Source organism: Pavona decussata, unplaced genomic scaffold, assembly GCF_977016875.1.
Source record: "Pavona decussata unplaced genomic scaffold, jaPavDecu1.1 SCAFFOLD_16, whole genome shotgun sequence".
NCBI lineage: Eukaryota > Metazoa > Cnidaria > Anthozoa > Scleractinia > Agariciidae > Pavona > Pavona decussata.
In genome coordinates, this window is record NW_028145439.1 from 743,525 (window position 1) to 758,975 (window position 15,451).

At 38.7% G+C, this 15,451-nt stretch overlaps 1 protein-coding gene across 1 annotated transcript; it reads left to right on the top strand.

Annotated features, from left to right (window-relative positions):
* Window positions 1-4,212: 4,212 nt before the first annotated feature.
* LOC146487182 (E3 ubiquitin-protein ligase TRIM71-like) lies at window positions 4,213-8,797 on the top strand. The gene has a single exon (XM_085086277.1). It carries the CDS (start codon window positions 4,390-4,392, stop codon window positions 6,634-6,636), a length of 2,247 nt encoding a protein of 748 aa, XP_084942403.1. The 5' UTR covers window positions 4,213-4,389; the 3' UTR covers window positions 6,637-8,797.
* The last annotated feature ends 6,654 nt before the right edge of the window (window positions 8,798-15,451 follow it).

Below are 15,451 nucleotides of genomic sequence, written 5' to 3' on the forward strand. Positions count from 1 at the left end.
CGTAATAGCGGGAATTTATTTCAATCAAACGTCTGTAATGTATTTTTGCCGGGGATTTAGCTGCTGTCCGTATTATTGGGGTGTCCGTAATAGCGAGGTGTCCACAAGGCGAGAGTTGACTGTACCTGATTAAAGATGGCTTATTCAAAGAGTTTGGCAATTACAGAAAGTACAGAAATTGGCCTGTAATTAGCTGGGTCAACCTTCGAATCAGCTTTGAAAATTGAAGTTACTCTAGCACTTTTCCAGTCTTTGGGAATGATTCCAGTGGAAATAACTAAATTAAAAATATGTGCCAGGGAAGGCAAGTTGGAATACCATCGAGGCCATCAGCCTTGCCCACAGGAATATCGTTCACAAGTTTGCACAATCCATCAATGGTGAGCAATTCAAGCTCGAAGGTGCTGCATGTCACAGGATTCTACAAAATCACGAAAATTGACTCGAAGAGGACTTATGTTAGCCGCTAAGTTAGGGCCAACATCAGGGAAATGCCTGTTAAAAGCGTTGCCTTGCTCATGAGGATCAGTTATCACCGGGTCACCAATAATCAATTTTGACGCTGGAGCAAAGTTTTTCTTTCGCGATAATAATGTATTAATTCCATTCCAAGTCGGCTTAGCTTTTCCAACGTTATCCTCGAACTAGGAATGATAGTAATTCTTCTTTCAAGCCTTAATAGAATGGTTTACTCGATTTTTAAGTCGCCTGTACTCCGGCCATCTCAACTGATCACTGGTGACGGTTGCCGTCACCAGTGATCAGAAAAAGAAAATACTTATCTTACACCTTCTTAAATTCTTGAAATAATAAAAAGCTTCTGAATATGTAACAATCCTTTCATTTCTATCAGCTAGCGAATCCCTTTTTTTGCGTTACTTGTTTGTTTACTACTTATTTAACTTTTATTTTAGTCAATTCAGTTGTAAACACCAAATGTATTTGTATTTAGTTTAGTATAAACATACCTACCCGCCTCGACTAGCTTCAGCTATTTGCGGGTAGGTATATAAGCACCTTGTGACCGTCCATTTGCGATTCGCAAAAGTCCACTCAATCGCGATGACGGCATTTACCTGCCCCAAGAGAACAGGGCCTTGACTCTTTATTGGACAAAACCTAACTCTCTAATATATTTCGTTTTTACTACCAACTACTACGCTTGTATTTTATTACCCCTCAAAAAGGCTTTTACAAGTAGCCGAAACGTTGGGACATTAAAATCTTTTTAATACCTTTCAACCAGTGTAACATTTTTATATTTATTATGCAACCATCGGGTTACAAATCAGTTTTTAAAATCTTAATTGTTGTTGTTGCCTTGAGTATGGCCATGTTTCGTATTTTCACCCTCCTCCACCCCCCTATAATGTCCATGACATTGCACTGCGTGACGAACAAACGGCTGCTTGCAATAATGCAAGATTGACTGTAAGCGCAGACATTTTTTATCATTCTAGGAGTGGGGCATTGGGATTTTCAGTTTTTCGCTTTTGGCCATTTTTTAGGTCGGTTTTTCGGTTTTCCACCTCAAAACTTCGGTTTTTCGGTTTTGGTGTCTGTTGCGGTTTGCGGTTTTTCCTTTTCTAAGAATTTAGTTTTCGGTTTCCGGCCAAAGTACAAGCCGTCTCTGGTTTCTGGCATCCGTTGTGGTTTTCAGTTTTTCTATTTGGAAAATATTAACGGCAGACTGATCCCAACGGCGGAGGTGACAAGCTTGAGAGAGCAAGCAACAAAAGCTAGAATAACTGAAATATATTTGTTTTTTAAAAAAACAACTATTTTTTCTATTTGGACCCTCTTTAGTTTCCGGCAATGCGCCTCAACCGCGTGCGCGTGTCAAGACTCCGTTGCCAAGCTCTGGATGCCAAGGGAGTTCAGAGATAGCCTCCAGACGCAGACGTTAGCTTGCGTGCAAGATTTCCTGTTTCCTATTTCCTATTTCCCGTTTCCTGTTTCCTGTTTTTTATTTCCTATTACCTTTGTTGCCCTCTGAAAAGTGCAACAAAATACGAGACGTCTGCATGTAAGCCAAGACGTTATTGGTCGTTATTGAGAGGAATGTGTGACCAACCTCATTTTCTGAGTAGGTGGTCCCGAATCTCGGATAAAAATTATTTCACATACACAGAACGACTCAATATTTCCCAAAATCATTCCAACAGATATTTAGAGATCGTAGAAAACAGATTTGAGTGTATTAAAGGCGGTAGAATGATTTGTTTTTGCACACGAGGCTCTCAAATCCGTGTAATAATTTAGCGCCTCAAATGACGATTTTAACGGATTTTCGTTATTTGCATTTTTATTTGAAATAAAAGGATATTTCACCGAAAAACTATACAGTGATTTAATTCATATCCTAGCCTATCTAAGATTAAAATCTGAAAGAAATCAAATTTCCCACCCTTGCCACAAATTTAGAATTGGTTTGATCTGATGTGTCATCCGCATTCAAGAGTTGGCTCACAGCCTTTGATTGTGCTTGTCCCGACTTGATTTTGAATCTTCTTAAAAAGAGCGTTTTCGCCAGTCCGAAAACGGGAAAATGACGCCTTGAAAATTTGACTGTACCACAAGGCATGCGTTCAAAACTTTTCTGTCACCCTTTCCGTTTGAAGTAAAGGCAGGGGATCATAATGATGTATTAACCTCGTCCCCACGGTTCTTTCTTATCGACTTGACGTCTCTTTCCACTGTAGCGAGTAAGGAAAAAAGATCCCAGGAACGGAAAGTCGCTGAATTTGCGTTATCTATCCCTGCCGGCCAGGTGCGGACGAAACGGTCCTCCGTGACTGCCCCGACGAACGCAGGCGTTTAGCAAATCCTTAAAAAAAATTATAGAATCTTTAATACACTCTTTGACCTTTATATCCTAAATTAAATCCCGTATTCTTGGAAGCAAGAGATATCTTTGCAATCATTCTCAGATGTCTAAAGATTATATTCCTTTATGTTTAACAGGGTCGATGCAGGAAAAGCAAAAAAATTAGGCCAACTGCTTTAGCTCAGCCCAGACCACTCGGGAGAACTATACACATCACGTCCAAGCAGGGCAGGAAGTATTTCAATAACGGCAATTTCACAGCAAACGGGTCCGTGACAGTAATTACGTGGGATGCCTGTGCAGCCCACGTTATAAAATGGGGGCCGTTTGTATCCACAAATGCGCATCTTTCAATTATTAACTCGTTTTAGATGTATCAAATTCAGTTTTCTCCTAGAGGGGATCTTTTTGTCTCGTATTGTCCTTATTGTCTTTAACAAAAACGGTCCAATCAGAATGCAATATTTTAGGGTATGTCAGGAGGGATCGGACGGGAGTTAATTACTATTGTGATTATTCAGGTCCTAGTGGTCTCTCGGTGGAACTGAAAAGGATTGACTTTAGTGGCGTGGCCATATTGTTTTAATGTTTTAGATTCCAATGTGCCGTTTTCAAAAAGAAAAATAACCCTTTTGAAGCAGTAAATCGAAAGAATAACTTCTAAGAAGCACACGACAGTGAAAACGGTGGAAATTGGAGAGTTCAAAGCGAAGGAATCATGCTTCTGTTTGACAGTTGTAGAACCATCCAGAATACGTGGGGGAAAGATCATTGATAAGCTAAAACACACATCGCATGACTTTGTCGATTTGATGCTTAAACGCAACTTGAAATCCACTTCACAAAAAGATTAAAGGTTTGATTGTCAATTTTTACTAAAAGTTTTCATTTAGGAAAGCTTTTTGCCTGTTTTCTTTCTGTTTTTTTGATGAAACGAAAACAATTTGTAATCTTACATTGTAATCTTACACTTTTATTTACATAACCAGAGTAGAAAACGTGAGTCACGCCACGTTATTGTAATAGAATCCCCGGTACAACGAAAGACTTTTGTATGAGAAGCAAAAATATGATGAAAGTTGTCAAGTTTTCATGTATGCAAAAAGTTATGATTAGCAGTGAACTTTTCAGATAAAAAGAGTGCTCCTTTCAGCTGAAGACATTTTCTGGCGGGAACTATTTTTGGGCGGCAAAATTTCCAGTAGCGCAACTCAATATCACGCAATCTTTCTGACTAAAACTGTTCAGTTAGTTCAATCGCGAAGGGAGGGAAGGTTAAAAAATCGGTGAGGCGTACAATAAATGAGGCCACTAGTGCTAAACATAGTCAACGCATCCCACGTAAACGCTCTGAAAAGCGTCTTGTTCTTAGAAAAACAGGATGTGTTTGGCACAGAATCAAGGCCTTCGACGTCTAAACACTTAAATTCAGGCTTTCTGATTGGTTAATATCCTTAAAAACAGACATAACACCACAGTTCACAAAGTTTCATTGTTTTAAGACTTCGGTCATTTTAAGGCGTGTTCAGCTCGATACTGTTTCGTTGTTTCCTACAATAATTATGGATATTCAAACCTTGTTGCACAACCTTCATGAAGAAGTATCCTGTTCTGTGTGTTTGACCAAATTCACTGATCCAAAGCAGTTGCCATGTTTGCACAGCTTTTGCCTTCACTGCCTGCAAGGGATTCAACGAACGAGCGGAATTGGAGAAACAATTTCATGTCCAGAGTGTAGGCAGAAATTCAGGATCCCTGGAGGTGGTGATCTTAACGCTTTGCCCACAAACTTTCGAATCAATAGTTTGTTGGATGTGATGACCATCAAAGAGTGCAATACAACCAGCGTAAAGTGCGGAAATTGTGATAAAAGAAGCGGAGAAAGCTACTACTGCTTCCAATGTTGCTCTTTCTGGTGCGAAGACTGCATCAGTCTGCACAATGGCATCAGAGCCAATCAAGAACACCATGCACTGGCTTTGAAAGACTTTCACGATCAAGACTTTGAGAACATTTTAAAGCGGTCAGCATTTTGTGGAAAGCCAGGTCACGAGAAGAAAGAGTTAGAGTTTTTTTGTAATGTTTGTGCACTTGGCATTTGCAACGCTTGTGCCTTGACAGATCATGAAGGCCACACGAAGACGCTTTTGGAATTAGCAGCAAATGAGCGCAAGTTAAGAATCAAGGCAGCGATTGAATCTCAGAAACGAAGAGCACAAACGAAGATCGATAAAATCACTACACTCGATGAAAACTATGCAAAAGTTCAGGAAAAAGCCGCTAGAGTGAAAGGCGATGTGCGGCAATTTGTTGACAGTATTATTGCCGCCATTGAAGCGCAAGAAATGGAAATCTTTGAAGACGTGGAAAACAAAATGAAAGAATCACTCGAGCATCTGACAAAGCAAAAGCAGGAGATTGAACAGGAAGTAAAAATGCACGACACAGCAATCGAGAAAAGCGAAATACTTTTAAAGCGAAGCACCAACGCAGAAATCATTCAACCAAACGAGTTTTTGGACAAAATAGTTCAGGAGGAAGGTGACCAAGACGACACAACTGACCTTGTCGGCGGAAGTTTTACCGCGTTTGTCTTCGAGAACAATGACCATTTGCTTAACCATTTAAACGGCCAGAAAATTGGCTATTTCAGAAGTTTTGTTACCAAGACTAGCCCGCAAAAATCAGATGCTAAAGGAAAAGGAATTCGTGAAGCGACTGTTGGACTTCAAGTGCGGATTGTTCTGACAACAAGGAACGCCCAAGGAGAACAATGTTACCAAGAGCGTGACTGCGTAACAGCGGAAATCCAAAATAGTAAAGGTCATGATTGTGCGACTAAAGCGCAAGTCCAAGACAACAAAGATGGCACTTACAAGATAACCTACTTTTCCAAAGAAACCGGAACATGCAGGGCATCAGTGAAGGTAAATGGAGAACATGTTCGTGGCAGTCCTTTTGAGTATCATGTCAAACCCAGACAGTTCAGACCCGTGTTATCTTTTGGACAACAAGGTTCGTCCTCTGGAATGCTTTGCGATCCTTGGGGTGTAGCAGTGAATGAAAACAATGAGATTGCAGTGACTGAGACTGGTAACAATAGAATCCAGGTATTTAGTAGTAATGGAACCCACTTGAGATCTTTTGGTAGAAAAGGTGATCAGCAGGGAGAGTTTGACTGGCCTGCTGGGATAGCTTTTCATAATGATACCATTATAGTGGCGGACTCCTGTAACCATCGAGTTCAACTCTTTAGTGGTCAGGGTGAATACCTTGGACAGTTTGGAGAAGAAGGAAGTCTTGATCATCAGCTTAATCAACCTCTCGGTTTGTCTATTGACAGTGATGGCAACATTATTGTTGCTGATAGAGATAACAAATTAATTAAGATCTTTTCACTTGATGGTCAGCTTTTGCATAAAATTGGCACAGAGGGTTCTTTCAATTTACCCTATCACTGTATCCAACATGACAACTATCTTATAGTGTCAGACGAAGGCGATCACTGTGTAAAAGTTTTTAACAGGGATGGAAAATTTCTGTATAAATTCGGCAAGAATGGGGATGGTGACGGGGAGTTCAATTTCCCAGGTTGTCTGTCAGTGAACAAGGCAGGACAGCTGTTGGTTTGTGATACGGAAAATCACATAGTGCATGTGTTCGAACTGAGCGGAAAGTTTGTGGCAAAGTTTGGACAATACGGCAGTAACAATGGAGAATTTGTCACTCCTGTCTCTACGACAGTCTTAAATGATGGCAGAATTATTGTTTCCGACTTCGGTAACAGTCTTATTCAGATTTTTGAATAGATCATGATATTTTCACTGTGATATTACAGGAATGGATAATTTTTTCACTGATTCATATTTTCCTTTTTACTGTTTTGTGATGTACAATGATAGATATATTTTTTTCACGATGTCCCATTTTTTTAATGCATTGTTAATTTTACTTCCTAAGAATGTAGGTTTCCGATAAAGGTAATATTGAGGTTTAACAAGAGAAAATAAGGGGACAGAGCAGGGCCGTAACTAGGATTTTTTCTCGGGGGGGGGGGGGGGGGGGCAAACTCCGAACACCCCTCACAGCGGTCTCCCGTATATAGACAGGGTTTCTAATTGGACGTTTTCTTTTCACCCCTGTACGGAAAGCTGCCTCTAAGACCTTTTAAGACAAAAAAACACACTGAGCCCTTTTTGTCTTAAAATGAGTTAAATGTCAGGACTTTATATGGCATAAACACCTTGTTTAGCTTGAACCAAACATTGCCTCTCATTTAATGGTAAATTTAAAACACAGTCGATGCACTGCTGTAAACAAAAGGAGAAAATCACTGAGTTCCCACAATTCAATGGAGCGAAGCATTTGCAAAAAACACAGCCGTGATTTACTGTGACACGTTGCATAGCTCTATAACATGCTACAACGATTACCAGAGAACCAAAAAACCAAAAGTCAGTGGCAAGAAACACCACACCTTGTGACAAAAACAATTAGCCGGGCCCGGCATTACAACAACTACAGAAAGCTAATTCCACGATACAAGCAATGATTAATTCCTGTCCTAACAGTTAAAACTATCACGCACGTAAACGAGCCAAACCAAACCCAGCTGAACTGCCCTATGTGGCACAAAAACAGCGTCGTTGAACACACAAAATGAGAGATCATATTTAAAATGAAGAGAATTCAAAAGAGGAAAATTAAAACTCATTAGGCACAAATGACCTGTGATGTTGAACATACGATGGTTAAATCCAAGGCTCTATAAAATTTTCCAAACCCGCTACTAATACTTGGGAGTAGTGCAGGCTTTAAAAACCAATTTAGCTCTGAAAAAACATACTCGTATGAGCTAGTTGTAAAAAAGGTTAAACCCGCTCCAGGGAGTGGCGTAGGCTTGTCAGTCTTTATCTACACACCAAATTCTAAACCACAGGCAGCCGAATTAACAAAATCACTATTTTCATAAGAAAAGTCGTACTGCTTTTGCCTCGAAAGATTTTCCAAAACATTTGTTTGGAATTCACATTGAAGGAATATTTTTTTTGCACGGCCCTGCAGAGAAGGAGACCCTGGTATAGCCATTGGGAAATGTGAATTTCACATAAGTCAGTTTTTAGACGTTTTGAAAACGGAAGCTGCCGAAGTTTGTTTCCTAAGACGTCCGTAAACATAAGTAGACGCCTTTATAAATGCCAATTAGGAACGCCATATTGAACATTCAACAGCTAACATTACACAATACTACGTTGGCACGCTCCGATAACTTCCTATGACGTCACTTCCGTTTAGACGATGTCTAAAAATAAATAAAGCGACATTTACATATCCCAGCCAACGCCCCTTGTTTCCCTCTCTTTCCTTTTATTTTCTCTTGGGTTTAAATAATTGATCAGGGGGCTTTCAGAAGACTTGCAGGTGTCTTAATGTATCACAATAAGTGACTTAACTTTCTACAGGCTATTTAGATTGCGTTTTTAATTACAGAGACAGTTCAAAATTAATCTGAATTGAAATACGAATAAGCTGACAGATATGAATGGAACTAACCAAAGTTAAGAGATTCCTAATTACAACTTTGTTACTTAGTATGAAATTTATAATTGCCTCTTAGGGATGAATACATCAGTGTTATTCCACAGGTGTTATTCATATAAAATGACATTGTATTTACTTTGAAAACGAGGCTATAAACAAGTGGCCTAATGTGATAATTCCGTGGTCTAACATAAGTTAATTAATTTGTTTCTAAACAATGGTAACCTAGAAACATACAAACACGAATTGAAATCTTTTTTTAGAATACCTGTCCCCGATAATATTGTTGCCGAAACAATCAAGTTCAAGTTTTAAACACACGAAAGTTATTTTGATTTTATTATGCTTTCAATTATTGTAGTTGCTAATTAATGTAATTGTGAAGAAATTTAGTTGCAAATAAAGAGCAAGTGTAATCTATTACAGACACTATTCTAGTTTGTAAAAGTTAGAAACGAAGAAAAATGCGGATGAATTATGTTATTGTTTTTGTCAATCTTTGCTCACCCAATACTTGAATGATTAATCAAAATACAAATTATTAATTGCTTAATTATCTTGAAAAAATGCGTTGTTAGACCAAATGTTCTCTCTGGATTCCAGTAGCCATTCCTAAGATCTACTTTTGTTACATAGCCAAAACTGCGTAAAATACATTTCTGAATTATGAGGCACCGTCCACCATTCTTATAGATGCATCTTCGATTCTCTGCCGTCATTTCTTCACGTATTAAAGAAATAACTATGGGGTAAAACGAGTCCAGCCTCTATGAGCGGTGATTCCCCGTAAAATTATAGTCACTGTGGTATACTTAGTCGTTAAATGCGTCTACGTGTACGATTCTCCGCTGGTCCAAACAATAGGAAACACACCGGCCTCTAAGAGTTTGTTTCCTCGCTGTAGGTTGTTCAATTCGTAGATTCATCCACGGTCTTTCTCCCTTAGAAGTGTCATCTCCGATCCATCTAGAGGAGAATGCCCGCCGTGAGGTGGGAAGATTGTTGCCGTGAGCGTCGTGAACTGTTCTCATGTGGAATACAAAACAGTCCCCAGGCTGAAACAAGCGGACAAATTCAGTTACATAGCATACTTTGAAAATCCCTTTTAACCTTAGGGACGGTGCACAAATAACCTGGATGGAGAGTTGGGAAATGGGTAAAATACGGCTCAAAATTAAGTCGCACCCCCCTCTCACTATAAGCAAAACTTAACTTAACCCACATCCCCTCACCTACTGATAATATTAAGGTCAACCCCCCTACCCTCCCTCCCCTGCTTCCTTTACCCATTGGTTCCCTCTTACCTATTTCACGTGTTGGTTGTCTTCCTGAGGCACAAAAAGTACTTCAAATGACAATAAAAAATATACTCAGATACAAGAACGGGGCAATCACGAAATCAAGATTTTTATGAATTTGAAACCAGAAGGGAAACAACTTGTTTCTCGACTTTTGACAATATCACGGAAAGGAATGAAAGGAATGAATTTATTGCTGGATTTTTGGCCTTTTTTTACGGAGCTTAGACCATAAGGGAATAAACTTATAGCTCGATTTTTTTCTATTTTCACGAATTTGAGACCAGAAATTGTCGCGCGCTAGCAAGTAGCAGTAAAATTGTATTACTATATAGTTACAGAAATCATCAGCGTACGATCCTTTGACCTTTCTACGTGAATCGAACACTAGCTTTATTTTGTTTGAAGGGACCAACTGGAAGGCAGTTGAGGTTTACTCAACAAAATGACTTTACACCAAACGATGAACACGACTGATCTGCAATTACGTCAATATACCACCGAACCGAATTCACCAAGAAACCTCGTTACGAAAGCTAAAGCAAAGGTTGTTTCAAGTAGATTTTTACAGAGTATCCATTATTGAATACTTGTTTTCAAGTAGCTCAATATGTCATAAATATCTCACGCGAATCTCTTTCTGTTTTTATTTAGCGGCAGAGTTTACCAAACGCGAATACTTACTTATTGCTGGTGCGTCTACATTCTCTTTCTATGTTTTTAGTCACTTATGTTAATCCATTTTAATTACAGTCGACTCCCGATAACTCGAACCTTCAAGGGAAATTGAAAAAGGTTCGAGTTATCGGAAGTTCGAGTTAACGAGGGTAAAATTATATAGGAAATGACCTGAAAGGAAAGGAAAATTGGTTCGAGTTAGCGCGAGGTTCGAGTTAACGAGGGTTCGAGTTATCGGAAGTCGACTGTATGTCAAGTTCTTTGAATTAATTATTTTATTGCTTTTATCCTGTTGGTTAATACGTGATGACGACACTCCCTTCTGATTGGTTTACCATCAAGCTATTGTTATCTGCCTATATAAGTGCGACACCACCCGGATGGTTTGGGCGGAATCAGTAAACTAAGCGCACAGTACACAGAGTGAACCCTTCTCATCTCCGTAGTTCACTACATTTCAATACGCTTAATAAAAACAAAACAAAACACAACACAAACAATACAAAACAATGCAATGTCATACCATACAATACAAAACAATATAGTACAATTGGATAAAATACAATGCAAAGCAAGGCAAGATGAGACAAGATGTCTTAACACAACGGAACACAGTCGATACGATACGATGAATCGGGCCGTTGCTTTTCAATTAAAACAGTTTTGGAAATGAAATCTTTCTGAAGAATTTCGAAACAATTTTGTTCCTCCCAACAAATTTGTTTCCAAAATAAACATTTCGTTTCCACGAATTTCATACCAGAAAGGAAAGAACTTATTGTTATAGTGGGATTTTTGGCTATTTTCACGAATTTGAGACAAAAAAATGATCTCATTGCTGGATTTTTGGCCTGTTTTTCGGCATTTTATAGCAGAAAGCTTAAGGAATGAACTCATTTTTCGATTTTTGGACATTTTTAGGGATTTTAGGAGGGAACCAATTTATTACTCGATTTGTGACTATTTTCACGGATTTGAGACGAGAAAGGAATAAATTCATTAATGCTCGATTTTTAACATTTTTCGCGGATTTGAGACAACGAAGGAGTGAACTTATTTATGGCTTTTTGGCTATTCGATAAATTTGAGACTAAAAAGAAAACCACGTATTGCTTGATTATTGATTGTTTTCACGAGCCTATTTGTTGATTTTTGGCAAGAGAAAATGAGGGAACAGGGAGGGAGGCTTTCCCTGTTCCCTCATTTTCTCATGTTTTTGGCTATTTTCACGAATTTGACACCGTCAAGTAATGAACATATTGCAACACTTTTGGCTATTTTCTCGAATTTGAGACCAGAAAGGAACGAACTTCTTGCTCGATTTTTGGGCAGCTTTGCCGATTATAGACAAGAAAGGAATGAATTTAGTGCTCAATTTTATAGCTATTTTTCGAATTTAAGCTCATTGCTTGATTTTTGGCAGTTTTCACGAAGTTAAGATAATTAAGGAGTGACCTCATTGCCTGATTCTGTACAAAAAGGGAGACTTATCCCTCGATTTTTGGCCGTTTTGAGTAAATTGATATCCAAACGGGTGAACTTATTTCTAGATCTTTGGCTATTTTCATGAATTTGAAACTAGTGGGGAATAAATTTATTGCTCCGTTTTGACTATTTTAAGGAATTTTTTAGACCTAAACGGAGTGAACATATTGATCGATTTAGGGCTATTTTAAAGGAATTTGACACCAAAAAGTCGAGACAGCAGAAAAAAAAAACAGTAAGAACTATATAACAACTAAGCCAAAAATGCATAACTAACTATGATTAAGCGACAAAAACAAAGAGAATATTTGAGTAAGTAACAAAGTGTTAAAAAGAAAATAAACCCTAAAGCCTAAGTGCCAGGTTGACATAATGAACTTAAACCCCCAATAATTTTTTTCGACACCCTAAAGTTCCTAGCGACTTAGAAGAGTGAAAAACGCCCACTTCAAAATTTGATCGGTTTTGACCTTATCCCCCCTACCCTCTTCCCCCCCCCCCCCCACCCGAGAAAAAATTCGACTTTTAAACCCCCCCAAAAAATAAAAAAAATCTGCCAATCGATACAGCGTGTTCGAAACAAGGACAAAGAAATAGCGCACAAACGTTGAACTCACGTCTGGGTCAAGACTAAAAGTTTCTTTCAGGGCTTTGTTTGTACTTAAAAATGATTCCCAAGTGATTTTTTTGACACCCTAAGGTCCTTAGGGACTTAACCGAGTGAAAAATGCAAACTTGAAAATTTTTCAAAATTTGGCCATTTTTGGCAAAATTCCCGTACCCCCACGGAGGAAAAAGTCGATTTTTGGACCCCGAGAAAATATTCCTGAAAAAGGTGTCAATCAATTCAGCGTGTCTGAAAATATCCCCGGAGACACTTTTTAGGTCTCCCAAGGGACAGGCGACAAAGAAATAGCCCACAAAGGATAAGGTCACTTTTTTGCACTTCTAAGTCAAAACTAAAAAATTTTCTTAAGGCATTGTTTGTACTTAAAAATGATTCCCAAGTGATGTTTTTGAAACCCTGAGGTCCTTAGGGACTTAACCGAGTGAAAAATGCAAACTTATAAAAATTTTTCCAAATTTGGCCATTTTTGGCAAAATTGCCCGTACCCCCACGGAGGAAAAAGTCGATTTTTGGAACCCGAGAAAATATTCCTGAAAAAGGTGTCAATCAATTCAGTGTGTCTGAAAACATCCCCGGCGACACTTTTCAGGTCTCTCAAGGGACAGGAGACAAAGAAATAGCCCACAAAGGATAAAGTCAATTTTTTGCACTTCTGGGTCAAAACCAGAAAATTTTCTTAAGGCAGTGTTTGTACTTAAAAATGATATCCCAAGTGATTTTTTCGACACCCTGATGTCCTTAGGGACTTATCCGAGTGAAAAATGCAAACTTGAAAATTTTTCAAAATTTGGCTATTTTTGGCAAAATTGTCCGTACCCCCACGGAGGAAAAAGTCGATTTTTGGACCCCGAGAAAATATTCCTGAAAAAGGTGTCAATCAATTCAGCGTGTCTGAAAACATCCCCGGGGACACTTTTCAGGTCTCTTAAGGGACAGGGGACAAAGAAATAGCCCACAAAGGATAAAGTCACTTTTTTGCACTTCTGGGTCAAAACTAGAAAATTTTCTTAGGGCATTGTTTGTACTTAAAAATGATTCCCAAGTGATTTTTTCGACACCCTGAGGTCCTTAGGGACTTAACCGAGTGAAAAATGCTAACTTGAAAATTTTTCAAAATTTGGCTATTTTTGGCAAAATTGCCCGTACCCCCACGGAGGAAAAAGTCGATTTTTGGACCCCAAGAAAATATTTCTGAAAAAGGTGTCAATCAATTCAGCGTGTCTGAAAACATCCCCGGGGACACTTTTTAGGTCTCCCAAGGGACAGGGGACAAAGAAATAGCCCACAAAGGATAAAGTCACTTTTTTGCACTTCTGGGTCAAAACTAGATAATTTTCTTAGGGCATTGTTTCTTCTTAAAAATGATTCCCAAGTGATGTTTTCGAAACCCTGAGGTCCTTAGGGACTTAACCGAGTGAAAAATGCTAACTTGAAAATTTTTCAAAATTTGGCCATTTTTGGCAAAATTGCCTGTTCCCCCAGGGAGGAAAAGGTCGATTTTTGGAACCCGAGAAAATATTCCTGAAAAAGGTGTCAATCAATTCAGCGTGTCTGAAAACATCCCCGGGGACACTTTTTAGGTCTCTCAAGGGACAGAGGACAAAGAAATAGCCCACAAAGGATAAAGTCAATTTTTTGCACTTCTGGGTCAAAACCAGAAAATTTTCTTAAGGCATTGTTTGTACTTAAAAATGATTCTTAAGTGATTTTTTCGACACCCTGAGGTCCTTAGAGACTTATACGAGTGAAAAATGCAAACTTGAAAATTTTTCTAAATTTGGCCATTTTTGGCAAAATTGCCCGTACCCCCACGGAGGAAAAAGTCGAGTTTTGGACCCCAACAAAATATTCCTGAAAAAGGTGTTAATCAATTCAGCGTGTCTGAAAACATCCCCGGGGACACTTTTCAGGTCTCCCAAGGGACAGGGGACAAAGAAATAGCCCACAAAGGGTAAAGCAACTTTTTTGCACTTCTGGGTCAAAACTAAAAAATTTTCTTAGGGCATTGTTTGTACTTAAAAATGATTTCCAAGTGATGTTTTCGACACCCTGAGGTCCATAGGGACTTAACCGAGTGAAAAATGCAAACTTGAAAATTTTTCAAAATTTGGCCATTTTTGGCAAAATTGCCCGTACCCCCACGGAGGAAAAAGTCGATTTTTGGACCCCAAAAAAATATTCCTGAAAAAGGTGTCCATCAATTCAGCGTGTCTGAAAACATCCCCGGGGACACTGTTTAGGTCTACCAAGGGACAGGGGACAAAGAAATAGCCCACAAAGGATAAAGCCACTTTTTTGCACTTCTGGGTCAAAACTAGAAAATTTCCTTAGGGCATTGTTTGTTCTCAAAAATGATTCCCAAGTGATTTTTAAGACACCCTGAGGTCCTTAGGGACTTAACCGAGAGAAAAATGCAAACTTGAAAATACATTAAAATGAGAAAAACAAAAAAACGCTAGGGGTCCAATATTGAACATGTTCAAAACCAGTTTTCAGCATCTGTACATAAACAAGCGGTTGCTAAATAAAATCTGAGTGTTTCAAAATTTTAATCTTCAACAGAAATTTAAATTAATACAATAACATTATGGTCAGAAGCCCTTGAGAACACTTGGTGACACCAAAGATGTGAGCAAGTGAGCACCTTGTCTAATAAATCAATGCATAAAAATACATCAGTCACCTAACACCCTAGTCTTTTGTTGCATAATACCATTCTCTACTTTCTATGAAAAACAAGAGTTATGAGAACCAGTACAGTAGAAAATCGCATTTCATCAACTGATTTTTGTCATCCTGAATAGACCTTATTTTCTTTTTATGCTTATTACCCATTACATTACAAACCATGTGATTGATATTCTCAGGAGAATTGATCCTTTGTCTTTTTTGGAAGTAAAGAGTGCATGCCAGCGTGAATATGACCAATTCTAAAAGAGACTACTCCCTAGAGTACCGTCACACAATCTGTAATGGGGCTACAAAACAACGAAG